Source organism: Lottia gigantea (assembly GCF_000327385.1).
Source record: "Lottia gigantea unplaced genomic scaffold LOTGIsca_98, whole genome shotgun sequence".
NCBI lineage: Eukaryota > Metazoa > Mollusca > Gastropoda > Lottiidae > Lottia > Lottia gigantea.
The window spans coordinates 268,171-288,656 of record NW_008711162.1 but is presented as its reverse complement, the minus strand read 5'-3'; the positions used below and the strand labels follow the sequence as shown (position 1 = coordinate 288,656).

Sequence of the window (20,486 nt, the reverse complement as noted above, 5' to 3'; positions counted from 1 at the left end):
TATTTTAAGGATAAAAGAGAAGAAAAAACTATCTGAGCTGAGGAGAAAGATGCAGTAATGGAGGCATAAAAATCATTGTCCAGGTTATAGTACGGTATTTGGTTACGTTCTGAAGCCAAGATTAGTGCATACTTTAATATTACGATTTTAACTGTTTAATTTTTCTAATAAATGATAAATACTATTAAAACTGCTTCAATCTGAATCAAAAGATAATCTAAAGTCTAAGGAAATTGATGTGAAATAACCCATCGGTTAGTAATGTTTCTAAAATCGGGTACAAACTGTCTGTAAGACATGATAATCGAGACAAAATTCTTCTCTCCTATTTATCTCCACTTTGGTAAACAAACAAGTGCTAGGGAAACAACTAAAATAATTTTGTTGTTTTTCAAGAAATCTACAATAAACAAAAGAGGAAAACAGGCGAAGTGAGTTGAATTTTAACATAATGTGCATAATTCATGCACATAATTTATTGTAGATTATGTAAATTTGAATAAAATGTGTAAATTTGAACCTCTCACCTGTCAAAAATGTTCCCACAATTCATTCCATTTCCGTCCAAATATTTTCACGTTCCGAAAAGGATTACTGCATAAATCGCTTTTACAAGCATTAAACTGGGATATCTTGGGAGCTAAATGTGTTAAAATGTTGTGATTACTGATTTAATGCTGAAATAATATTGTATTTGACTCAGGCCAACAACAAGGTTAATATTTTCTTGCAACCAACTTTATTCGCATTATATTTTATCAACTTTGAATTTCGATTTTCAATATTTGTGTCACATTGTCATCGATTGCCCGATTGGTATTAGTGATTAGTGAGCATTGTAATTATATAAAATTGGCATTAATATTTACTGACTGAGATAATATTGTGAGTTTGTAACAGATACAGGTTTTGTGCTGTTGGCTGAAAACCTGTATCATCTTGATATTTCTTTTCGGCTTTTCTTAATAATTTCGATTTGACCCTAATATTAATAGACAACTGCAGCAAAAGTTAATAATCAATATTAGTCAATCTGCATTTTATGTTCTGTTACTAATTATATTTTTGAAATGGTTTATTGAAGTTAAGTTTTCCCAAGACTCGTCACAGTGGAAAAAAGACAGTATTAACTAGTGTTACATTCATATTTCAGAATTATTAGCCTGAAATGGCTGTATATTTTGACCATCGATTAGGAGGTGATAGTTCGTATATTAAAACAGAAATAAAATGGTGTCCCAGCTCTTTACATCTAGCTGTCATCTGCTACAGTGAAGAAAATGGCGGCACAGTTGAAATTTATACTGAAGAGGTAACATACTTGGGAATCTTAATCCGTCAATATCAAGCCTGTAAAACTCTTGTGTTCAAAGCATAGATTGTTTTTTGCTGTTATTTGTTTGTCATCAGATGTTCAAATCATAAGATTTGTACAAATTGTAAGCTTACATGCCTGTGCCTGTGTTTGCGTAACATTACTTAACCACTATGTTACAACCTAAAATTCTTAACACAAATCACACAAGTTTGAAACCTACTTTTAATAGCCTTTAATCTATTTTCTAATTTGACTTAGAAATCTTTGTGTTGTAGGGAGAAAGGATTCAGCATAATGCGGTCCACAAGCAATGTCATGTATCTACTATAGCATGGCATCCTAATAGAAGAATACTTGCTGTTGGGTGGGAGACAGGGGAGATAACTATATGGAATGAGCAAGATAATGAGGTCACTGAAGCCCTACAAATACATAAACATGAAGTTTCTGTTCTACACTGGAGTTCTACTGGTAGCAGACTGTCAACTGGCGACAAGGTGAGTTGAAGTTAGAAGACTCTATATAATTGATGTTACATTCTAAACTTCACCAGCTTTTGAAACTATATCGTTGAGGCCAAAATGGATTTTGTAATTTTTTCTGGGATTACCTGAACCACAGTCTTTATCTAAGTGATTCCATCCCATAATTATTTATATTCAACAATGTATGAAAGGAAAATCTGTTCAATTGAACAACAACAAAAGCAACTGCCCCATGAGTCAAACTTCACAAAAATGAATTCCAAATATCAGCATATTTATGATACTGCATTAGTTAAGATTTCTGTTTAATTTTTGATTTAAATTTTTTTTTTTTTTTTTTACAGAATGGTGTATTGGTTGTATGGAAATCTGATAGTAAAGGAAGACTACAACAACATCCATTTTGTCAACATCATATACAAGAACCATTAACTAGTATACTATATAGACCTTCAAAAACAGGAGAAGCTTTACCGTAAGGACAAAGATAGTCTTTAGTACAATTTAGTACTGTTATCAGAATTAATCTTTAATGTCAGGAAACCCTTGTTGATTCTGATTCTTTAGGACCTACCTTCTGAATGAAAATGCAAGGTCAAGATTTATTTTTTCATTGATGCATGTTTGAGAGACTGACATAAATGCATTTCGTTTCCCTTTGGAAAGAAAAAAATATAGATATGAATTGAAATATATTTCAGAGATATTGCATCATTAGCCAGAGCAGCAGTAAGTGGTGATGAGGCTGCTTTAGATATGTTTAATTGGAAGAGAGGCAAGAGCTCAACACCAATGTTTTTTCCATCAGAATCTCTTGCTTTTTTCGTTGGAGGTGCAAATGGTAGGTTTCTTTGAATGTACATACTGTTATAGGTATTCTAACTCATAGAATGCATTTGAAATTTAGATTTTGCTCAAACCTGGTCATTCAGATATAAATTCAATAATAGACATACCTGGTGTCATAAATTCATGGTAAAATGATGTTACTGCATCTATTGCTGTATTTTTAAGCTCAGTGAAGATGAGGTCTGCTGACTTGGAGCAACTGAATTTTTAACAAATGAGCACTGACATTTGGGAGAATGGTATCAATTGCTGGATTAAATCAACCTGAGCCAATGCATGATTTGAAAGAGAAGTGGAGACAAATTCTAATACTCCTGTCATGCTTGAATAACAATTAAATTTGGAAGTTTACCATTATTTTTCAATATAAACAGATTCAATGAGATATTTTGCAAATGATCCTGAACCCACCCTTGACCTTTGATTCATGTACAATGTAGCCTAATATGTTAGAGATCTTGTTTTTATAGGTGGTGTTTACTATGTGAATGATACAGGACAGTGTACACAATCATTCTCAGCAGATAACAGTGTTAAACAGTTGTTATATTATGATGAACGCAATATCTTAGTGACAGTTACAGAACAGTTACAAATGACACAACATACAGTGTTACCTGATGGTGGTACACAGGAAGTGTTAAAGGTATTTCCTTTGTTTGACCTAAACACTAAAGAGATAAAGCCCCATTATAGCACATTTCAAAATATAATTTGATGTCTGGTCTTTCTTCAATTTATGTCAAATGTGTAGTTGGAAATAACAGATTCTCAATTTGAAAAGTGATATGCATGGCCTAAATCATAGTTTATCAGCTAGGAAACCAAATATTTAGACCTCTGTTTCTCTATCTTGGGTACTAAGCCTCTTAGACAATTTTGAATAATAATGTTTTAAGATATCTGCAAAGGAATTAAATCCAAGAATTTCAAGAACTTTTTGCTTCTTACAAGTTAGATCCGGCACCTTTAAAATGAAAAAGTAGAATGCATTAAAGTATTTAACATTAAATAATGTTTTTTTTGTAGGTTAAATTAAGTGGTAAATCAGGCAATGTATCTATATTATGGGCTGGGAAAGGTTTATTAGCTACTGCGTCTGGTGAAATGGTGGTTAGAATGTGGGATTTAGCTAGTGAAGATAATTTTGTATTGAATCTAGATTCTCATAATGCCTATGATGATAATGAAACTATCATCTGTATCAGCTATTGTGCCGAAAATGGTAAGAAATTAATGATGTTTACGTTGGAATGATTATGACATTATTATATTATGTTAATTGTAAAGAAGAAGAGCAAATTTGGAAGATGTCTTTGGGGCCATATGAATGGTTAGTTCTGCATGTTCAGGATTTATGGAAACAGAACATACAATGAAATAATTTGGAACAGAGTTCAGAATGTATTAAACGTCTCTTGAAAAAATAGTAGGAGAAGGAAATAGATAGGGGACATTTTGAATGTCACGTTGTTGAATGGGTAGAAATGGAGCAGACAGAACCTGTTCAGAAATAACCTAAAGAGTCACAAAACCTGGTTCCTTGCAATATAACAAATCTTACGGTTAAATTTCCATTCTTACAATGAATTTTTTTTTGGAATGTGTTGACAGAAAAAGGAAATGCCAGAAATTTCCACATTTAACATCAATATAATTTGAGATGATTGCTATAAACTTGCCATCAATTACCCCAAACCTAGGTCTTAAGACAGGAAAAGTACCTTCAAGGTATTTATAAATGTAAATGTATATAAATGTCTAGTAAAACTCCATTCATTTCATTTCATTTTCTGAAAACAAACTTTTGGTCATATAATATGACTCTGGAAATATTTTCAGGAACTTTGGCTGGTGGTACAAATAATGGTAACATTGCATTGTGGAAGTACTCTCCTAACTTGGGTAAAGTTGGTGATGAGGAAAGTATGTGGAGATTACAGTCACCACCTGTTGTTGATGGTCCAGTCAGACAAGTTGAGGTTAGTGTTAGCAATACTTGCAAAAATATTTAATTTCTGTCTTAAAATGTCACTTTCTCAAATACATTTTTGTGTGTTTGGCTGTTTTCAACCGTGTATATCATTTCCAGTCTACCTAACTGTAAATGGATATAGATAATCAGGGAAAGATCAATATCACGAGGTTTGGCCAAGGAACAGCTGATGGAAAAGATCCTTTGTGAACTTTGGTTGTTATACTTGTACTTTTGTTTTCCGTGTTTTTGCATTTTGCAAGGTTAACTTTTTATGTTTTATATGTAGACAATTTTTATTACAGTCTTAAAATCCATAAAAAAAAATTTGATTCCTACAAAAACAAAAGTTATTAATGTGAGTATGATATATTTCAGTGGGCACCAAAGAAAGGTTTTATGGCAGTTAATACAGTATCTAATGTGTTTATGTTAAGTGAACAGGTTATGAGTGCTAGTTTTAGAGATGAGGTAAGATCATATAGATAATATCTGTATTGATAATCATTGCTACATGAAATTCACTTTTCCCCAAAAAAGATCAGCAAATGACCCTATAACCAAATGAACTTCTGATTTCGATTGGAGCAGTAAATTGGATACTCTCTGATAGTAAAGTTATTTCTTTGTATTTAGTCATTCAGTTCATTTACTCCATCAATCAAATCAATGCAAATCTATCTAGAAGTAAGTAAGGACTCAGGCTTAAGAAGGTCAGTTGTCTGAAGTTCTGAGTAACAACATGTTTCAGGTTCTGTTTTCAGGTTTTATTGTGTCTATTTGAACTCATTGTCTATATTTCAGACTGCTGTGGTACAATATGGACCAAGTTCTATAGCTATAGAGATATTTTCAACTGGTAATAATCATGATATTAAAGTTGATATGCAGATAAAAGGAGCATATACCACCAAGGTAAGACGCTCAGATTGCTATGGCTACACACTCTGTGCTTCTTCATGAAAATTTAGGACATGGTGTAGTTGACCTATTTTGTTGAAATTCTGATATTTGGATGTTTTTAATCGAGTAAGTTAATCAATTCTTGCTACTTAATTTCCAGGATGCCATGGCAATATGGAATGGTAAAAGAGTCATACTGTATGAATATGCTGCAGATAGATCTGTTATAAGATCAACAGGTAAATATACTTTTCCGAAGCCATCTGCTTTGCACTGATTCCATGGTTTTTAAACAGGTGTTTCAGTGATACAGGAATCTGTTGTAAAAGTAATTTAAGTAGATAGCAATCTATGCCATGTGTGTTTCTAAGCACATTTCAAAATTTCCCTTATTCCCCATTTCATTATCCAAAGTGATAGTGCAGATGAAGGGTGTAAAACTTCATTTCATGGTTCAGTTATTTTATTATCCACTCAAATTCTACTTTCCTATTAAAGAGACAGGTGCACCATTTTCTGACCAATCATGCTTTAGTCTCAGATACGGGAATTTTTTAGCTAGGCTAATCAGTAATAGTGTTCATAACTCACTGTTGAAACGTGAGCCTTCAAATCCATGTGTGTCCAGAATTATCCGCGTTTGAATGTTAAAATGACGACTTGTCATTTTTAGATAGAAAAGACATATTTAGAAATAGTGAGTTAAATTCCTAGTTTGAGTATTATTAAAGGAATTATGCGATATTTGTTCATTTCTAGTTCTAGTACTTCTACATATAGTCAATACTCAAATCAATGCCCCCAAATATCGCATCTGTCCCTTTAACATTTTACATTTCAACATTTTTTTTTCCTGTGCAAGTAATAAGAAATAATGAGATATTCTAATGCATTATTATTTATATTTCATATTCGTTCTTATAGGTACATTTCAGACTGAAGCTATGATGATATGTCTGTATGAACAGAATGTCTATACTATAGAACAAAATAAAGTTCAAGTTCGAACTTTCCAGGTATTATTGACATATTCTTTGAATATAGAGTCAAAATAAACCTAATCAAGCATGAAATGGTTTAAAAATGTTCACCCTGATTGAAAAATATGAAGGGTGAATCAAAGCAGTGGACAATTTGGTTAATTGCAATGACAACTTTCAATAACAATCTATACTGAAATTAAGATGATATAAGTTGGATTGTCCCTGATTTTATGTCTATGAAATGAAGACATGAGTGAAGGTCTGTTAAATATTTGTTTTGATTCTAGGGAACAGTAAAACAGATATTGAGTTTTATTGATATGGAAGGTGTACCTATATATTTAGATATATGTGGTAATTATTTAACAGTAGCTACTGATACTGGTCTAGTAAGAGTCTATGATCTGTCTCGAAGGTAAGGTCTTAAATTTAGCTGCACAGTTTGACTCTTGTCAGTTGTTTATAAACTTTAAAAGTATTGTAAAGACGTTTTCTAAATTTTTTATGTGTATTGGGGACACTGGTAGCATCAATTTGCAACATTCCAATTTTCAATCAGACGTCTGTGGTTTCTGCAATTCCACTAAAACTAAGTGTTTGATAACGTTACTTATAGCTAAGGGCCTTAAACCGCACTTATGTGATAAAGCACATTTTCCAATTAGTGACGTCATCAACTCTTAGATTTAGTGAATTTGCAAGAACCACAGATGAGGAAAAACACATGTTTGATTGAAAATTGGTGTAACTTTTGGTCCAGTTACATTTTGTTTTGAGAGTCCACATAGTTGATAAAGTTTTGCTCTTTTAAAAAGCATGGTTTGATGCTGTATTTGACTTTTTTTTTTCTCTTTATTTACACCATGTACCACTCTTTCTTTCAGAGAAGCTAAAGCTCACACTAATCCTAAAATTCTATCAGATATCATACCAGGCTTTGGTACTATTCTATCAGCTAAATGTAACTGTACTGGTAATAGAGTTAGTGTACTTATACAAAATACGGTACGTTACTATTGTTATTAATCAAAAACTACTATTGAATATAATAGCACATTTGTATATCGTGGATTTCTATGTTCCACAGTTTTGTGGTATATCATTTTGATTCAGATACAAAATTGGATTTTATATCTCTTTTTTTTTTCAATCCATAATCTGACGAAATTTTTATGCATCTCCTGTTCTGGATCATGTTATATTCTACCAATGAAAAACTATGTTAATTGTTGTCAATTATTTCTAGGATAAGTATACAGATCCTAAGTTATATTTCTGGGATGTAGAGAATGATACAGTACAGTATTTTAATTTTGAGACTGGACGTGGTGAACAAGATGACTACACTGCTACTAGTGATGGAGAACCTGAAGATTCAGACACTAATGATGCTGAAAAGTAGGTCCATGTTTTAAAATATTTAAAAAAACATTCTTTGTCTGTATTCCAAAATACTGATTATAAGAACTGAAGCCAATAATTTTATATTATTCATTTGTAACAAAGAAAAGTTTGTCCACATGTTCTCACCCTTCAAGAAGCTATGCATACATCTGTAAAAGGGGGAAAAACAGTTTTGACATAATACTTCATAACTGCAGGAACTTTTTGTTGACAATCAATACTTGATTAGTTTGTTAGAAAATGTCAGAATTTTTGTTGAAAATACACAAAATTTTAGAACAATAGATCAGTGCTAGTATTGTACATTTTGGATTATCTTAAAGTCACAATGGTTCTGATAACAAGCCATTAATAAATGAACTCTTCTTTTTCAGAGGTAAAAATCAGGCAGCTAAAGATATAGCAGGGCGTATACCTATCTCTCATTATTGGGATATGATGGAATCTAAGTTATTAGTGTGTGAAGCTCAATATGTACCACCTGCTACACCTAAAGATAAAAATGATAACCTGTTGAAACGATCTCATTCAATAAACAAACATGTAGATGAACCAGTAAGTTATATTTTCAGTCTTTAAGAGTCATAGTTTAAACTTTATACCTATCTAAACTATGATTTTGTCAGTAGCTTTTTTCTATAGGCAACAACTCTTAATTTCAGATAGTTCTTGTGTAAGCTCTTTATGGCTGAAAATGTTCATCAATTTCCTTAAAGGGAAAGATTGGCCATTTTTTGACCAATCATACTCTAGTCTCAGAAACAGGAATTTTTTAGCTGAGCCAATCAGTAATAGTGTTCACAGCTGACATGAGAAATTTGAGCCTTCAAATCCATGTGTGTCCAGAATTATCCGTGTTTGAATGTTAAAATGACGACTCGTCAAAATAAGATACTTTGTGATATATAGAAAAGACATATATAGAAATAATGAGTAAAATTCCTAGTTTGAAGTATTTTTAAAGGAATTATGCGGTTTTCGTACATTTCTAGTACTTCTGAAGACTATTTACATTTATTCAAGACTAAAATCAATTCGCAAAAATGCCGCATCTGTCCCTTTAACAATAATTATTGTATAAGATATCAAGATATTGTAGTGCTCTGTATCAATAGAGAAAAAAAAAGTCATTCAATTGAACTCAACTCAAAAGAATCTAATTCTATTTTCCCTTCTTTAACAATGCCAAAAATGATGTTAAAACGTATTTTGCTTGCAATCAAAATGACATTTTTTTCGAAATATTTCTTTATGTGATGAGAACTTAAGATATCAATTTAAGATATCCAATTAACAATTTGTGCATCTTTTCTATCTGAAATGCTTCGTTTATTACCTCAATAATTACAACTTGATATGTAATATATATTATAGGTTGAGAAGATGATAGTGTCTCTCTTCTGTACACCAGAAAATGGTGTATTGATACAGGATAGTTTTCCTATGAGTGTTCAACATAATAAACTATTAGGTATTGAAGTACCAAATTTATACTTTGCTAAAAATGTAAGTATTTTTTAAATTAGATTAACTGTTGAAGATATTTCAATCATTTCATCAGCCATGATCTTTTGATGTTATTGGTGACTTAAAGATGGGTTCCCTTGTTTTCATTTCTGAAAATGAAAATGTTATTTCTTATAAGAATAGAAAGTAGAGGTGCTCTAACTACTTGGAAAAATACCAGTTTGTCTCACATGTCCATAATTAATTCATAATTAGCAAAATTAGAATAGAATTTCCAGCAAAATTCCAATGAACTGATCAAGAAAGGTCAAAAAGTCTTTTTTTTGTTTATCCAGACTGTACATATATGGACATTTATGATTGGTTAAAACTCTTAATTATATGCAATAAGAACATAATGATATAATTAAAAATACATGAAAATTCATTAGAAACAACAAGTAATCAAATAGTTTGTTTAATTTGACTCTAAAACAAGGAAACCCATCTTTAAATGGTTTTGTTTTCATAAAGTTTGCTCCCTTCATCCTGGGGTTATGTACAATAACAACGAAACTGATAAAGTAAATATGTTATTGGGGGTATCTGCCTAAATACAAAACTTGTGTTTTGTTAAATTTTGAGCTTCACATAGTATTTAATATGCTGTTGATTTTTCAGTCTGAATCATTTGAAGATGAAGCAGCACAACAACAATCAGATCATGTTGTAGATGAAGATGCTATGGCTATCTATCCTAAATTAGTAGCTCGTAGAGTGATGAGAGATTTTGTTGGTCTAGAGTCTAGTGATAAGTCTACTAGAGATGCTATGATGAACTTTAGTTACTATCTAACTATTGGTAATATGGATGAAGCCTTTAAAGCTATTAAACTTATTAAAAGGTATATTCAAGTTTCTTCTTCTTGCTTTTTTTTTCCAGTTGTAAGATTAAGAGTACTAATGAATTTTGGGTCCAGGGTCAATGTTCAATAAAACAAGTTGCAACAGATTTCAGAATGCGTTCCACATGCGCCAATAAAATAGAAGATGCAGACAGAATTCAAATGGCGATGAAGGAAAAAAATTACAAGAATTTTCAATGTGACTTATCTGCCTTCATACACTTCGATTGGAGGTAGATTTGGAACAGACGGAACTTGTTCAGAACTCTCCAATCATTAGCCACCCATATCTGCTTGTTTAAGTTGGACTAATGAAAATGTGTTTTGTTTTTCCAGTGAATCAGTATGGGAGAACATGGCTAAGATGTGTGTTAAGAGTAGAAGATTAGATGTTGCTACAGTATGTTTAGGGAATATGGGTAATGCTAGAGGTGCTAAAGCTTTACGAGAATCAGCTAAAGAACCAGAGTTAGATGCTAGAGTAGCTGTGTTAGCCACACAACTTGGTCTTTATGTAAGTTGAATTTGATGATGGTTTTAGCTGGTTTTGCCACAGATGATCTACTTTTTTTGGGACAAAGAAATAAGGACATGTTTATTCTTACAAAAAAATTGGAATCTTGGAAAGTTATCATGCATGAAACACTACTGACTGTTTACAGACAAACTTGCTACTTGAGCTTGAAGATTCTCTATTTTTGATTTAGTCTTTTCCTTCGTGTAGATGTAGCACTGTTTTACGTCAACATTTCCATGTGAGCGTATATTACCGTTACCCCTGTCCGTTGGTCTGTCAATATTTCTTGCGAACACAATAGAGACTACAGTCTTTGTCTGATTTTAATGAAACTTGATGTGATCATTTATATTGATGAGATCTTGGACAAGTTTGAACTTGATGATTTTTCGATGAAATGTTTTTGAGTTATAGTCCTTGACATAAAATGGTTCAAAATTTGTTCATAAGCACAATAGAGACTACAGATTTCATGAAAAATTTTGTGGAATTACTCAGCATGAACATATATATCATTAAATTCAAACTAATAATATTTCTTTAATATGAGAAAATTATTACTTTAGTCACTAAAGACTGTTTTATCATTTCTGACAGCTGCCAGTGGGCGTATGTTACCTTGCCTGACAAGCTATTTTTGTGCTGTTTTGAAAGTATATGTTCTAGAATCTCTGTATGTTAATGTGATTGTATATTATCATCTACAGGAAGATGCAGAACGTCTGTTAAAGAACTGTAAAAGATATGATTTATTAAATGAATTCTATCAAAATAGTGGACAATGGGAGAAGGCTGTTGAGACAGCTGAGATGTATGACAGAGTTCATCTAAGAACTACAAACTTTAGTTATGCTAGACATCTGGAAGATCTTGGTGAAACAGCTCTTGCTATACAAAGGTATGTACAAATTTGTAATATTTTTATTAGATATTTTGTAACTTTTTCAGTCGAAAATCTCTTAGTTTAAATTCTGCCTATGATTTTGGAATTTGAAACAGTTTGATGTGTTTTATGACAGTCATAGCAAGTTATCATTCTGTTTAGAGCTTATAAGGAATAGCAGCTTACTTTGAGTAAACAACTTTTCTCAATATTCCAGTAGACTCATCTGTTAATTATGATTATGGATCATTTTGTGCCAACATGTTGCTATTTGAAAATGAATAGTCGTCTTTGTCAAATGTGGTTGCTTCTTCTTGGTACTTACACACCAATGTTCATAAAAAATTTTTTCTGTAAAACTGTGATTGTTATTATAGATTTGAGAAGTCTGAAACACATAGATTTGAAGTACCAAGAATGTTAGGTGATGAACCTGAAGTATTAGAACAGTATATTATTAATAGTAAAGACAAGTAAGATATTTTACTAATCTATAAGACAAAGTCTACCAGCTGACAAAAATCAATAAAATAGACATGAAATGAGTCCTAAAGCCATTCTGGGTTGTTCACGATAAATCAAATGACAAAGCCAGGGGTCTGTTGAAAGAGGAAGCCCTTTGTGCCTAGTGCTCAGCAGGCATTTCTTACTTCAGAAATAACTCATTCAAAATACAGCAATTTGGACACACTTTGATAAGCAATATCAAGAAGCTGTAAATCAATGGTTCAGAAGCCATGCATTTGCTGACTTAAAACAAGTATATCCAGTGAACAATTGTTTGCTAGCCTTTGGTTCATTTTGCAAGGCATGAGCACATTTTTGGATTGAAGCAAACCATTAAAAAACTGTAAATTTGGGTCATTCCATAGAATTATGGATAAAAATTGAATTGAATTGATATTTGTGTTTCAGAAAACTACGTAAATGGTGGGCTCAATATTTAGAAAGTACAGGTGATATGAAGAATGCTTTACAGTTTTATGAATCAGCACAAGATTTTTTTTCTGTTGTTCGAGTGTTTTGTTATTGTGAAGAAATGGACAGGGTAAATATAATATCAACGAAAGTGTCTAGTGCACTGTAATCTAAATCCATTGATTTCAAAGAAGTACATTGGTCATGGTTTGTGTTTGGAATCATTGTGTGGTCATATAGTGATAACTATATATTCAAATGTCAAATTTTTCAGGGTTTTTGCACTTCCTTGAAAATCGTGAATTGAATTGCTAACAGTCTTGCTAATGAATCAGTCTTACGTGTTGGGTAAAGATGCATAACTGACACTGTTATAGTTTCATTGTTGAGGTTTCAACTTGGATTCCCCTATCAGTGGTATTGGTCTGAGGTGTCTTCATGAAAAGCCTCTAGTCCTTTGGATTAGACAATAAACCAAGTCCCCATTAAAATCCCATAACAGTTGAAGATGGAAATTCAGTAGGTTTTGCTGCTGTCCTTGTAGAATTCCCCTCACTGACCAGCTCCATTAGATATTTTATATATTTTCCAGGCAGCAGAGGTTTGTAATGAGACTGGTAATGAGGCAGCCTGTTATTATATAGCTGGACAATATGAAAATCAAGGACAAATTAAGGAAGCTATACATTTTTTCCAGAGAGCTAAGGCTTATGGTAGTGCTATCAGATTATGTAAGGTAGGTATTCATATTGATGTACAATATATATACTGTATAATTGCAAATATAATGCACACCCTTTCATACCTTCCAGAATCCATAATTAAATTCAAGATCTAGGTGTTTGTGGGTTGCTTCACTGACCATCCCTGATTTGACTGCAATGTTCAACCCTTAGAATGTCTCAATCAATTAACATTTTGTTTACTGGAAATAGGGATTTTAAGAGGTTGTACAATCTACCCTTTGCGATAGTGATTTCATAAAATACTTATTTGTAGTGGAATTGCAGGAACCACAGATGTCTGATGGAAAATTGAAATGCTGCAAATCAGTGTCCCTGATACACATAAAAATTTAGAAATCCTCTTTACAATTCACTATTTGAAACTGAAATTGATATTGTCTGTTGTGTTTTGGTAGGAACATGATATTGAAGATCAGATGATGAATCTAGCTCTAATGGCTAGACCAGAAGAAATGATGGAAGCTGCTAGATATTTTGAACAGAAACCAAATAGTCAAGATAAAGCAGTCATGTTATACCATAAGGTTTGTTCTTTATCATCATTCCATGTAGAGGGGGCTATTATGGCGCTGGAGGCATTGTGTAATAGTTGATTAGGATAGGACAAAAAACTAGAGATGGCTTCAGCTATAGATTGTACATAGTTGGTATTGAGGGTCATTTGGAACAAGTGGTCGTTGAAAAATCTATCAGAAAGACTATTATCATTTAGGTCTTTGGATATAATTCCAATGTTTGCAGCTGCTCTGGCAGGTCCAATTTTAAACTTAAGCCACTGTGCTAGCCAACTACTTGGCAATTGATATCTTCAGTAGCACACAGAGATCAGTGATGATGGAATAAAACTCCACATTTCATTTTAGGCTGGTAATTTCTCTAGGGCTACAGATTTAGCCTTCAGAAATAAAGAGTTTGGTGCATTACAACATATATCTGGTGATTTAGATGAGAGAGCTGATCCTGAACTATTACAGCGCTGTGGTGATTTCTTCTTAGAAAATGGACAGTATGACAAAGCTGTTGATTTATTAGCACTTGGTAAAAAGGTAGGCCTGGTCTTGAATTATTTCTTAATGTATGCTTATCTTAAACTTCTCTTAGGGTAATACCAACTGTTCTGGTTTTAAATTCTTGGTATGAAAATTTTGAATTTGCTTGGATCATGATTAAAAAAAAAACAACTCTTGCAGTGGTTTGCAACCCCAATTGCATCTGTATTTGTTTATGATTTTTATACCTTTGTGTCAGAATATTTGTCAGTATGCACCAAATCAATTCAAGTTTTCTAATATGTCTTAAGAGAACCTTCTCAGAAGCATTATGAGAGTTTTGCGGCTATGACACCTCAAGAGAGTTTCCTCAGTTGGAATTCAGCTTTGACAGTGTTGTCCCCCCATTAAGTCAGTCTGCACCTGTATCCCCAGTCTTGGGAGGCTGGTGCAGCCACTGAATTCTTGGTGCTTGAAAAAAGCAGCTGGATAAGATCTGGCTAGAGTGCTGTTATAAGGATCACATTGATGCACTGGGGGAACGTGTATTATTTAAAATGTATGATATGAAATCTTTATTTATATGGGCACCAAATTTTGTTTTTTTCATGGTTCATCGAAAGTTATTGGGCACTAGTATTATAGTACTAATTATAAGTTTATTGATTTGTCTTTCTGAGCATGGACTTGATTAATCTCATTGTTTCCATATCTCATTATCATGAAACTATTGTTTGTTAATACACTTTAATTAATTAACAATAGACACAACTACAGATAATAAACTTGAAGAACCAACAAACAATAATCACAGAATCTGTGTGCAATTTTTACATTTCATCAAATTTGATTTTTTACTGTAGTATTGGGATGCATTGAAAATCTGTATGGAGAAACATGTAGAGATGACAGAAGAACTGTGTGAGAAACTCAGTCCTGAGAAAGATGAAAATGAAAACAATCCAGATGAAAGGAATAAGATATTAGAGGCTGTAGCAGAAGTCTGTATGCATCAAGGTGCTTATCATCTAGCAACTAAAAAATTTACTCAAGCTGGTAACAGAATTAAGGTGAGTTGAGATTACTTCATTTTGTCTTTTTTGATTTTGGCTTTTACTGACTAATTGATGAGTAGGCATAAGTTCCTTTGATATTGACTGCAGTTGTTTGGATATTATGTGCTTTTAATTGCATATATAATTCAAATATTGACAGAACCAATGATTGTTCTTCGATATATCCATCTATCCCTGATATCGTTATGACCCAATAAACACTGAAAAATTTATAACACGCCCCCTTAATTGCTAACATGGGGGGGGGGGAGCTTTTGATTGACAGATACTGATATTGGCTATTTGTACCATTAAGAAATAGCGAGTTTTATATGAAAAGATAGCCTAATGTAAATATAAGGAATGAATCTTGTTATAGGGTAATTAACGCTGGTTTATCATGTGACAAAACGTATATCACCCGCTGCTCAAGGTCATTTGTCTTGTCACATGATAAAGCAGCATTTATTTCTCCATAACGATAACAAGATCTACATTCATTCCTTAAATAATGACAAAAGCATTTATTCACTTCTGGTAAATGTACTTAATTTCAAACTGTATATATTGTTTTTCATCAACATTTTACATTTTAGTATTGGACATTTTTCTGAATTTCTCACTTGCTAACCATTTTCAGGCTATGAAAGCATTATTAAAATCAGGAGATACACAAAAGATAGTGTTTTTTGCTGGAGTATCAAGACAAAAGGAGATTTATATCATGGCAGCTAATTATCTACAGTCTTTAGATTGGAGGAAAGATCCTGAAATTATGAAGAATATCATTGGATTTTACAGCAAAGGAAGAGCATTAGATTCTCTTGCAGGATTTTATGATGCTTGTGCTCAGGTAAATGATGCTTTTTGTCAAATTTGTCAAGATATCTGAAGAGCAAGAATTCTGCAAAAGATGGGAAAAAGATTGTGTTGAGAAGTTTGATTAATACTCAATACAAAGCCTTTTAGAGACTGATTGTCTGAGTAAAGTTAAACAGTTTTTTGAATTTTTCCCATTATTTTATGAGAATTAAAATAGCAGCCTCAAACTAGTACTGTAATAGTCTTACAATGTCTTTACGTTGATAAAAATATAATCATGAGCACACATTATGTTTTCAAAATTTGTTTTTACAGAGGACAATTTTCAGCCAAAATTTGTGTCTTTTTTGGGTTGAAATTTCTAGGAGAGAAATGTGTTTCTTTTCAATGTAAACTTACAAAAGGCATTCTAAGACTATCAGTACTGTTTTGAGGCAGATATTCCAATTCTCTTAAAAAATATCCAAAAAATTTAAAAAAAACTTTTCAATTTGCATAGACAATAGAGGACAGTAGAATAGGGCAATATTACTTGCATAAAAATGTTTCAAACTTTTGGGTCCTCTTTTGGACACAAGTTTCAACAACCTGAGGATTTGACTTATTTGCACTGATGTAGCATAAGATAAACTATGTTTACTAATTTCTTCTTTAACTCTAGGTTGAAATAGATGAATATCAAAACTATGATAAAGCTATAGGTGCTCTAGGTGAAGCTTATAAATGTATGAGTAAAGCCAAATTACAAGATGAAAGTCTACAAGAGGAAAGATTAGGACAAATCAAACATAAGATGAATATCATTAAGAAATTTGTTCAGGCTAGAAGGTTAGTTTTAACTATTTTACCATCTTAAAGAAATACATGATTTTTTATCTCACCTTTAATGGTAATCAAGACATGGAACTGTCTGTGTTCATCATTGACTTTTTCTTTAATAATCATTCAATTAGTTTGTATCATTAGAATGTCCTTTGATAATTGAACTGTCTTTGTTAATCATTGAACTGTTCTTGTTAATCACTGAACTGTCTTTGTTAATCACTGAACTGTCCTTGTTTATCATTGAACTGCTATTGTTAATCATCGAACTGTCCTTGTTGATCACTGAAAAGTCTTTGTTAATCACTGAACTGTCCTTGTTGATCACTGAACAGTCCTTGTTAATCATTGAACTCTCCTTGTTAATCATTGATTTGTGTTTGTTAATTGTTGAACTGTCCTAGTTAATCATTGAACTGTCGTTGTTAATTATTGAAATGTCCTAGTTAATAATTGAACTGTCTTTCTCGTTCACTTCACTTGCAGTTGTTCAGATCTGAAAAGTTAATATATGAACTGTCTTTGTTAATTTCAGACTTTATGATGAAGATCCTGAAGAAGCTGTCAAAATGTGTCAAGTGATAATAGGTGAATCTGATCGTGAAGGTTCTATAAGATTAGGTGATGTCTATAGTTTTATGATTGAACATTATGCTAGGAAAGAAAGATGGAAGGCTGTAAGTATACTAAGATTTGCTATTAAAATCACTTATAGCATAATAATATACTCTCATTAGTGACCCAAAACCCTTAATTCTCATGATATAACATGGTTACATATAAATGAAAAGAGTTTAGAAGAACCATTGGGTCAACTTGGAAACAGAAGTAATTGTTGTTTTCAGTGGCATTGGAACCTATAGCTCCTGATAGTATAGCAGACGATTCCATCTATCTCGCGGCCTTTAGGGCATGCTACTCTACCTTCTGGATTCTTACATTTCAGGCTTACGCTGCTCTAGAGGAACTTAAAACCAAGCTACCAGTAGTGAATCCAGCTTATTATGTGGATATAAAATTAATAGAAGCAATACACAAAGCTTTAGACATACCATTGAGTCGAACTATCAACACCGAGAAGCTGAATGGGTTCCGAAGATCGCCTGGTGAAGATGATGGTGATTTTGTGGAAGAAGAAGTGGCAGAGGAAGTTATTTGATTTATTTTATTATTGTTATTATGTATCAACTGTGATTATTTAGTTATTATTTTCTGCACATTCGGTATGTGTGATTTGACCACATTCCTCAAACACCAAATAGAGAACTGTCATTATCAGTTTGAAATCTTACAAAAGATACACCCTCATTTGTTAGGTTAAAGGGATTGTAAAGAGGTTTTCTAAATTTTTTATATGTATTGAAGACACTGATAGCATCAATTTACACCATTCCAATTTCCAGCGAGATGTCTTTGGTTCCTGCAATTCCACAAAAACTAAGTGTTTGATGATGTCACTAATCACGAAATATGCTTTATTACATAAGGCCCTTCGCGATTTAGTGACATCATCAAACACTTAGTTTTAGTGGAATTGCAGGAACCACAGATGTCTGATTGAAAATTGGAATGGAGAAAATTGATGCCACCAGTGTTCTCCATACACATAAAAAATTGAGAAAACCTCTATACAATCACTTTAAGGTTTTTTGTTCATATCTCAAATCCATTCCATTAAACTAAAGACATGTCAGGTATATAAGAATTTGTAGTCATAGCATCCGTCCAACAAAGATTGTCACAAATTTTACTTTTTCATTTTCAAAGCTTTATAACATAGATTTGTTAAATCCTTGGCTTCAATCTTTTAAATAAAACTTTAAGATGAATTCAGGTAAAGATTACTTAATTTAAATTTTATGTCCGTCCCCTTTTAAATAAATTTTGCTAAACTTGCCTTTTATGATCTGATCAAAATCTATGAATTCCATCCAAATTTTACATTTTAACACCAATATATCAGAATCAAAGTGCTTTAAATTTTCCATCTTTTATAGAATCTCAGTATTTTTTTCAACTGAATATACCATTTGATTGAACAATTGTACTTGGAATTTTTTAGCTGAGCTAATCAGTAATAGTGTTCACAGCTCATCGTCAAAATTTGAGCCTTCAAATCCATGTGTGTCCAAAAATTTTTTTTATCATATTAGCTGTAAGTGATATTGAGTGTTTCTACCTATGCATATTAATGAAGTTTTCATTTAAAATTAACAGTAAAATTATATCTAGTAAGTTTTCCATAGAATAAGATCTGAAACATCAGCAGCTAAGTGGCATCAAATGTCATTACTGGTGGTCACCTATCATACCATTAAACAAGTGAAATACCCCTTTTAATGCTTATCCACAATGCTTAGTTTATCATATGGAGGGTAATTTAAGATATCTCATGATCCCAGTTTACTTCATAAAAACAATCTGTTTATGCTAATATCCAGGATCTACATAATTTGTTTATTTCCTTGACCGAGAAATTTCCACACTTAAAAGAATTGTAAAGAGGTTTTCTTGATTTTGTATGTGTATCAGGGACACTGATGGCATCAATTTGCACCATTCCAATTCTCAACCATATGTCTGTGGTTCCTGCAATTCCACTAAAACTAAGTGTTTATTGACATCACTAATCACTAGGGCCTTATACACATACACAATTTAGCAAACCTTTTAACAATCCCTTTAAAACACAAATTTTATTATCTTTTCAAATATATCTTGGTTATTGTGCCTTTATACAATGTTGTGAAAAAAGGTGAAAATTGATGTGAATTTATGCCAAGAATACCGTCCGTTATTTATTGTATATTTTGTATTATTTATTTATTATTTCTTCATTGTATAATATTTATCAATTGTCTATATTTATTATACTCTTCATTTATTTTAGTCAACATAATTAAACCTAGGATCCTTTGTCCTCTATATTATTTTATCTCATTTGCCATTATATGATATGCAGAACTTAAAGAGATTGTAAAAAGGTTTTCTGAAATTTTTTATGTGTGTCGGGGACACTGATAGCATCAATTTGCACCATTCCAATTTTTAGTTAGACGTCTGTGGTTCCTGCAATTCCACAAAAATAAGCAAAGTATGCCTTATCACATATGGACCGCTGCGATTAGTGACATCATCAAACACCTAGTTTTAATGGAATTGCAGGAACCAAAGTAATCTGATTTGAAATTGGAATGCGGCAAAATGATGTTATATCAGTGTCCTGGATACACATAACAAATTTAAGAAAACCTCTTTTAAATCTCTTTAATGAACACTTTTTTTTAGCATTCATTGAAAGTAGGAGAGATGAACAATAAATGTGGACTCTCAAAGAGGGAAGCAGAGCTCAGAGTGGTATTCGTTGGTCAAGAATGATCAGAAATAGTCCATAACGATGGTAAAGATATATCTATGATCAGACGATATTCTTACAGTTTCTAATCCTGTGATAGAATCCAAGTGA

General features: G+C 32.2%; 1 protein-coding gene across 1 annotated transcript; it reads left to right on the top strand.

Annotated features, from left to right (window-relative positions):
- Positions 1–1,168: 1,168 nt before the first annotated feature.
- LOTGIDRAFT_223604 (hypothetical protein) lies at positions 1,169–18,179 on the top strand (the record flags this gene model as incomplete). The annotated part of the gene is made up of 29 exons (XM_009069043.1): positions 1,169–1,312; positions 1,594–1,815; positions 2,148–2,278; positions 2,505–2,635; positions 3,108–3,298; positions 3,682–3,877; positions 4,495–4,634; positions 5,006–5,098; positions 5,432–5,542; positions 5,691–5,769; positions 6,455–6,546; positions 6,801–6,928; positions 7,398–7,518; positions 7,760–7,911; positions 8,292–8,460; positions 9,292–9,427; positions 10,070–10,268; positions 10,605–10,782; positions 11,493–11,683; positions 12,046–12,141; positions 12,584–12,716; positions 13,179–13,322; positions 13,728–13,856; positions 14,196–14,378; positions 15,185–15,391; positions 16,017–16,229; positions 16,860–17,026; positions 17,556–17,697; positions 17,967–18,179. The coding sequence occupies 29 exons, from the start codon at positions 1,169–1,171 to the stop codon at positions 18,177–18,179; spliced, it is 4,431 nt and encodes a 1,476-aa protein (XP_009067291.1).
- Positions 18,180–20,486: the final 2,307 nt, after the last annotated feature.